This window comes from Crocodylus porosus, unplaced genomic scaffold (assembly GCF_001723895.1).
Source record: "Crocodylus porosus isolate Cpor-Errol unplaced genomic scaffold, CroPor_comp1, whole genome shotgun sequence".
NCBI lineage: Eukaryota > Metazoa > Chordata > Crocodylia > Crocodylidae > Crocodylus > Crocodylus porosus.
This window is the reverse complement of record NW_017728921.1, coordinates 3,117,562-3,125,086: the sequence shown is the minus strand read 5'-3', so window position 1 is coordinate 3,125,086 and position 7,525 is coordinate 3,117,562. Positions and strand designations below refer to the sequence as shown.

At 53.6% G+C, this 7,525-nt stretch overlaps 1 protein-coding gene across 1 annotated transcript; it reads left to right on the top strand.

Moving 5' to 3' along the window:
* Nucleotides 1–880: 880 nt before the first annotated feature.
* On the top strand, nucleotides 881–7,525 carry MYL2 (myosin light chain 2). Its single transcript, XM_019538776.1, has 7 exons — nucleotides 881–986; nucleotides 2,007–2,096; nucleotides 3,146–3,221; nucleotides 4,055–4,159; nucleotides 5,331–5,406; nucleotides 5,491–5,539; nucleotides 7,189–7,525. The coding sequence occupies exons 1-7, from the start codon at nucleotides 984–986 to the stop codon at nucleotides 7,285–7,287; spliced, it is 498 nt and encodes a 165-aa protein (XP_019394321.1). The 5' UTR covers nucleotides 881–983; the 3' UTR covers nucleotides 7,288–7,525.

Here is a 7,525-nt window from a genome sequence, read left to right as displayed (position 1 = left end):
TCAAATGACCCCAGCAAGGTGTTCATCTAGCCTCCTCTTAAACACCCCCAGGGTAGGGGCCAGCACCACTTCTCTTGGAAGCTGGTTCCAGACCCTAGCCGCCCTGACCGTGAAGTAGCGCCTCCTGATATCTAACCTAAACCTACTCTCTGCCAGCTTGTCACCGTTATTCCTGGTCACTCCTGGCGGTGCTCAGGGGAACAGGGACTCCCCCGGTGCCTGCTGGTCCCCCCCGACTAGTTTGTAACAGGCCACTAGATCCCCCGCAGCCTTCTCTTGTGGAGGCTGAACAGGTTCAGGTCCCGTCGCCTCTCCTCGTAGGGCCTGCCCTGCTGCCCCCCGACCATGCGAGTGGCCTCCTCTGGCCCCTCTCCATGCTGTCGAAGTACCCTGTGAATACGAAGAGAAGGGGCAGAGAGGTCAGCTCCAGCTGGGTAACAGGGCAGATCACAACCCCACATCTGAACATCCCTCATAGGAAGGAGGAGAAGTTCAGGTCTGGGTTTGGGTCGGGAAGTCAGAGCAGGAGCTTTCTTGGTGCTCTGGGCTGGCTTTGTGTGGATAGACATCCAGAGCCCCAGGGACACGTGACTCCCAGGGTAGATCTACCCCACCGGTGGGGAGCGACTGACAAATGTGGGTGTCACTCATCCCAGACAAGCCCCACAGCACGCCTTATGTCAACATCTTCAACAGGGAAGCCACACAGACGCCTGGCATTTCTCTAACCTTGAAAAACTCCGAGTCTCACATGTCACCCAGCAACAACAAGCTGTTATTCAAGATGAGAGAGCGAGCGAGACAACGGAGCTGGGGGTGGCTGAGGTGCTGCCGAACTGACCCCTAGCAGCCAAAAGTGGGCATGGGTTTATTTTTAACCCAGCTGGGGATGTATTTATTGTTTCAGCACACGGCGACCTCAGGGATTGTCTTTGGAATCCCTCTTGCAGTAACACCGAGGGCCGCGCAGAGTCACGTCAGCAATGGTAAGTAAGAGCGAGCGTGTGGGGGAACCGTGGCTTGGCCGCGAGGGAGGAGATGGGCAGCACCGAGGCCCTCTATCAGCAGCATCTCTAGGGTTGCCTGGTCGCACACACGTGCGTTTTGCCCCTGGAACCAGGTAAGGCCCGCCAGGGTACCAGATGCATGGCTGGAACACGAACAGCAGCAGCTGGGGGCTTTTTCTTTCATGTTCTCAGGAATCAGCAGAGCTTGCAAAACGGGCCCACGCGCTTCTCAAGGTTTACATTTCAATTCTTCCCCAGCCTCCGTGCAGCTGGCAGGAGAGGCTCTTCTGTCTTGCTAACTCGCCTGCTTAGAGCTTTTCCTTGCGTGAGCGGCCAGCTAAAAATCTTTGCTTCAGAGGGAATAATTCTCAAGGAGGGAGAGGCTTTGACAAGCGGGTCTAAAGATTTCCTTCTTCATTGGGGCAGTCAGGATTACCTCCCTCCTGGGCTTCACCTCCTTTGAGGAGTTTTTAGTGAGGAGTTTTACAGTGTCAGGGCTCCAGCTGTCTCATCTGAACACAGACGGGAAAAATGAAGCACAAAACTATAATAAAGCTTCCAAGAGCCGCAGCCATTGTGTGAAATCTCAATGATGTGCTTAACTTCCTCCCCTACTCCCAGGGGTCCTGAACGTACAGTTGTACAAGAGGAGGCTTCTTTGCTTTTAACTCTCAGCCAAACACCAGTCATTTTATCCCCGCAGACTTCCCACCACGCTGTCTAGTTATCTCTCCAACTCTTTTTTCCCCCCTAACCAACTGATTTGGCAGAATGTATCAGGAGACCAAGCAACCTTGCATGAAGAACTCCTAACTCCCATCAGTACCTACAGTGTATCTTTTATCCCATGCTCTGAACTGAGCATGAGAAACCACTGAATGCTTCGGAGACTGAAGAGCACCAGCAGCCCCGAGCTATGGATAAGTGGAGGGTAGCTTAATGCATTTAGTGCATAGAGAAGGACTGTGAGCTAATGACACTGTGCTTGAATTCCCCAAGGCACCCAAGAAAGCCAAGAAGAGAGCAGGCGGAGCTAATTCCAACGTCTTTTCCATGTTTGAACAAACCCAGATTCAAGAATTCAAAGAGGTAAGTTGACTTGGTTGAAATAGCCATGAAGGGGAAGACCAAGAGCCACTGATGCACTGGTATCTTCCAAGTGTCCCTGACAGGCTTTGATCTTCGGTGTTTTAGGTTTGGAATAAACCCCTAAAAGCCCACTGAAAACTGCTTTGAATAAAAGTAGCAAGTGTTATACGTATGCATGTAGAGTCCTCTCTAGACTTTACAGAGACTCCCATCAGGAAGCATGAGAGACAGCTCATGCTGGCAGCAACACAAGAAAGCAGGCATGTATAATCAAAACTCTAACCAGCTGACAGTGACTGCGCGCGTGGGACACTTACACAGCGGTGGTTGCCCTTTTCATGGGTGCTGCACAGTTGCATGGTTTTAGGTCCTGAAACTCATCTGGGTACATGGAGATCATCCGGGGCCTTCTCCAGGAGAACGCATCCGTGTGCTTTTTGGAGCATGCTAACCCGGGCCAGGGATAGCCGTGCTGCAGCAGCCAGGAGTGACCAAAACACAGCTGCTCTGTGCTGGAGGCTGCTGAAACATCTTGAAGCAGGGATTTCCCTTCCTCTTGGGCTTTCCAGCTCCAACAGCACACATCCTTCTCCTTCCACCATCCTGTCCCTGCTCCCGGGGACTACTAAGCTCTGGCAGTCATTGGAAGGCAGGCTGCAACATGAGTAAAGCCTGTGCTAAACCCAGCAGATGCATAGGAAGGGGGAAGCAGCTCCTGGCCTCAGCATGAGGCTTACGTTGAGCCAGAGAATAAAAGCCCTGTGAAAGCAGCCATCCCTCACCCCATCACTGCAGAAGGGAGAGGGACTCCCCTTTCACAGGTGCTACTCCCACGGATGGGTCCACTCTCCTGCACTGCAGAGGAGAGCTACTGTGCAGGGAGATCTGCGACGCTGGAGCTGATAGGTGGCAGTAGTGAACAGTGAAAGCCACGGGCAAAGTCCCTGGCTGTGGTGAAGCACACCTGGCTACACTCAGATAACAACTTTAGTTTGGAGAGCTTGTGAAGCTATTTTTGGTGTTGCCTTTCATTCATCTGCCCTTTGCAGGCATTCACCATCATGGATCAGAACCGGGACGGCTTTATTGATAAGTCAGATCTCAGAGACACTTTTGCTGCACTCGGTAAGCCTCCAATTTAGAAACACCGAGCTCCCACATCAAAAAAAAAGCTTTGATAATGTTGGAAGACCTGGTAGCAGAGAGCGCAACATCTACACTGTCCATTTCATCCTGTTACTGGGGACTTGGAGCTTCCATGGCTTTTGCTGAGTCAAAACCTCTAGATCCAAAGCCACTAACTATAAGATGATCATTTTGTTCACTGCAAGCTTTGTCAACCAGTGTTAATCACTTTTTGGGCAAGTACTAATTAACAATGGAGGCCCCCATTAGAGACACCAGTTATTGAATGAATGAAAGTCTAAAATCTGTCCTGGATCCTAAAGCTCAGACGTACCTCGCTCTGTCAACAGTCCCCTTGAAACTAAACCCATTCTTTGAGAAACAGAGGTCTGAATAGCTCCCCCCTCACATCAGTGAAAAATTAGGCATGGCTCCACTGAAGTCCAAAGAGGCCTGGGCTGCAGATTTTACCTCAGTAGATAAAGGCAAGAAAGAATTGGGTTAATTCAGTTGGGAACTAATTCAGCAGGAACCAAACTCCAGATCTGCTGTTTCCCAGATCACAGAAATCAGAGTAGGAAGAGACATATCAAGTCACATCCAGTCCAGACCTTTCCAAGTCAACACAGGAGTCTTCAATATGGCCCATTTTCTAGTCTAGTCACCACTCTCCCTTGGGAGACCGTATCCTCCTTCCACAGGGAGACCATCCCTATACCTTGCCTGTGTCCCTTACCTCACTGATAGGCTCATTACTGTACAAAGCAGGCCTGCAGACCTCCAGATTGGCATGTATTTTTAGCATTGTTTCAATGGCATAACCTGATTTACAGGGCGTTTGAATGTGAAAAACGAAGAGCTTGACGACATGATCAAGGAGGCTCCTGGACCAATTAACTTTACTGTCTTCCTGACCATGTTTGGTGAAAAGCTCAAGGGTGAGATGAGGACTGGGGCGGGCAGGGAAATCGCGAGGCAGGAGTGGGAGGGTAGGCTGGTGGCTATGACGCACAGCAAGGATTGCAGGGATCCAGGCGCCAGGCTCCCTCTGCACATTTGGAAGTCACTCAACTACTCTGGGCCTCAGCAGGCCATTTGCAGAATGGGGACAAGGCGCCTGACCTACCTCCCAGGATCTAATAACCCAAGATGCCCCAGCTGAAGCTGCTAAAGAAGGACAAAGTGATCTCAAACTAGATAACTTTATATGCAGTTTCTCCCGATTGACTTGATCTATGCCCACTGGGACCAACTGGAGTATTTCCAGGCACTTAAATGAGCTGTGGGTCAAATTCCCCTCTTGTACCTCAAAAGGTTCAGGAAGGTCCGGAGAGGACTACTGAAACTCCCCAGCCCTCTGTCTGACACAGAGCGATTGCTCCACTGAACCGCGAGACCCCTGCCACCCCCTGCCCCACTGCACTGTTTTGATGCTGCTGGTCTTCCAGCCACAGCCTAGCACACAGCACCGTCACTCAGGCCACTCTGTCCCTGTGCCTCAGTTTCCCCAATTCATGCACTGGGAAAAGAGACCTTTACCTTCCATGCAAAGGATGCACAGGTGGGAAATGCTCCCTGTGAGCTGCCCACAACACCCAGCTCAATGCCACAGACTCCAAACCAGGGGGTATGGTCCAAGCTCTGACAGGAAGGCATGACATCCTTTCCCTCAAGACTCACAAATGGTTATATCCCCTCACCTTGTGCAGCCTAAATCATGCCCTCTGGGCAGCACTCCCAGAGCCCATCTAGCCCTGGTACTGCAGCTGGCTTTCTATAAATACACGTGGTGGATAAGGCCCATCTTGGCTGCAGGCAGGGAGGGGTGAATGCTATTTCCCGGGCACAGAGCGAACGTGGACCTGCTCCTCTTGCTGCAGGAGCCTGCACTGATGTCCCAGGCAGAGGCAGGAATAGGGTTGCTGCTCTGCTATGGCAGGCCAGGACCCCCTGGGCAGACTGCTGAACTTTCCATAGGAGAAATGAGCTTTAGAGGCCTTGGGGGCACTCTGGGTTTCTTGGGGGGTGTCCCAGGACCAGGGATTTGTGCCTCCAGGTCTGCTGGCAGCATGGCCCGTGCTTCATCCATGTGTGTGCTCTGCGTTGCAGGGGCCGACCCTGAAGAGACCATCCTGAATGCGTTCAAGGTGTTTGACCCCGAGGGCAAAGGTCTCAAGTCTAGCTAGTAAGTGCTGAGCTGATGGGGGGGGAGGGTCCCGTCAGTGCGACACTTTTCCCTCGTTCTCACATCCCGCTCTTTTGTTTGCAGCATTAAGGAGATGCTGATGACCCAGGGCGAGCGCTTCTCCAAGGAGGAGGTACGGGGGCACCTCTCCACCCCCTCCTGCCCCACCACATGCCCACCACTGGAGTAGGCGCATGGGAACGGCCAGATGAGGCTGTCAGAGGCTGTCTTACCTTTGCTGCATCAGCCTGTGCTTCCTTTTCTGTCGTGGACACGTCTCCACTCCAGCCCATGGGCTCCTCCAGCAGCAAGGTGGCTGGGTGCCACGGGCAAGGCACCAAGCAGGCATCCTCCCCTTCCAAGGCCTCCAGAGGAGCCCGAACAGAGCAGCCCTTTCCCCACCTTGACTGGGGCACCCCCTCATACCGGCCGTACCCCACACTCAGCAGGGGCCACCCGTGTCCTCCCCATGGGGGACACTAAAGAAAGGGGCAGAGGCTGCTCTGACCCCACGCCTGCCCTGCCCTATCACTGCCTGCCCCCAGGACCCCCAAATAGTCCTCTGAGCAGCAATGCTTAGCTTCCCTCGACCAGCATGGTAGCCCCAGGCCCCAGGAATCAGGCCCTAGCAACCAGGCTCAAGCCCTAAGCCCTAATAACCTGGTCCCAAGCTGCAGCAATCAAGCCCTAATAACCAGGCCCCAAGCCCTGGCAACTAGGAACTAGACCCTAGGCCTGAGGCCCGAAGCCCCACTAATGGAGGCCTAAGGCCCCAAGCCCCAGTGACCAGGCCTCGAGCCCAGGCCCCAAGCCCCGACACGGGTGCTCGCTCACAGCCCTGCCATCATATGGCCTGGGGTGCAGAGCAGAAGGCTCAGGGCAGAGCCAGGACATGACCCCCTTAAAGGCTCCCCAGATGCTGCCTCTGTGTGTGTGTGGGGGTGCAAAAGTAGTACGGCCACATCAGGGCTGGCTGCATTGCTGCGACCAGCAGAGCAGGGGCTGGCACTGCCTGAGGTGCCGTGCGACTGCCCCGCACATGGAGCTGCACTGCTGCGCCTCTGCTTGAGGCAGGGCGCAGGCTGCGACATTGGGCCCAGGGGCCACGTGGGTCCATCTCCTCAGGGCCACGCACGCAGGAACCAAACAAGCACGGGAGGCAAAGCAGCCAGCCGATTCAAAGGATGCCGGCTGACACGGGGGCTGGTCCACACTAGCCCCTCTGAGCCAAACAGCTCTGTGCTTGGGGCCAGCAGGAAGCCAGATCCTACGGGAGCTCCCAATCCCATCCCCAACCACCAAACGTGAGGCAGTAGGGACTCAGAGCCCGTGTGTATCCGAAGGTCACCATCTCAGGCATGAACCTGGAGAGGGATGTCTCCAGGTGGAGAATGGCAGCCTGACCTAAGCTTTCACCCACTCTACACCCATCAGGGCCCATTACAACACCACAGGCCACTGGCACAGATGTGTTGAGCACCCTTTGGTCAAGCTGGGTGGCAGGGCACGGCAGCCTTACCTAGCCAGTGAGTGTCTTATGGCTGGGCAAGTGCTAGGGATTTCCCTTTTCCTTCCCTATTCCATAGTTAGGTCAATATTTGCTCAAGTTTCATCATATAAGGGCAGTCACCACAAACCGCTGAGTGCAGACCCCCTCTCCGTCTGCTCCTGCGGAAGTGCAGAGCTTCCACTTGAGTCCAGATCCCTCCAGGTTCATCACTGTTAACCTGAGTACAAAGCCATTCCTTTAACCCTTCTACTTATGGCCCCCTTCTATTGCAGGTCGATCAGATGTTTGCAGCTTTCCCTCCAGACATCAGTGGAAACTTGGACTACAAAAACCTCGTCCACATCATCACACACGGTGAAGAGAAGGATTAGGAGTTGAAGTGGGGCCAACTCCTGCACCCTATGCTACTTTCCTCTTCACCTCTGGTTCCTGTTCAGGTCCCCACTCTACCAGTCCCATTGGCCAAGCTTGGCCTGATTGTTCCCAGGGTCACCATTTGCACTTGGTCCCATTCTCGTCTGTTTTTCTATGTGGAGAAATCTTGTTGTACTTGGGGAAATGCCTACCTGAATGGCTTCCAAATTAAATGATGCATTTTGCAAGACAAAA

Excerpts from the sequence above, each read along its gene's own strand:
- MYL2 (XM_019538776.1), top strand. Across the intron at positions 3,222-4,054 it reads AGACACTTTTGCTGCACTCG|GGCGTTTGAATGTGAAAAAC; the intron begins GTAAGCCTCCAA and ends CCTGATTTACAG. Across the intron at positions 5,407-5,490 it reads AAAGGTCTCAAGTCTAGCTA|CATTAAGGAGATGCTGATGA; the intron begins GTAAGTGCTGAG and ends TTTTGTTTGCAG.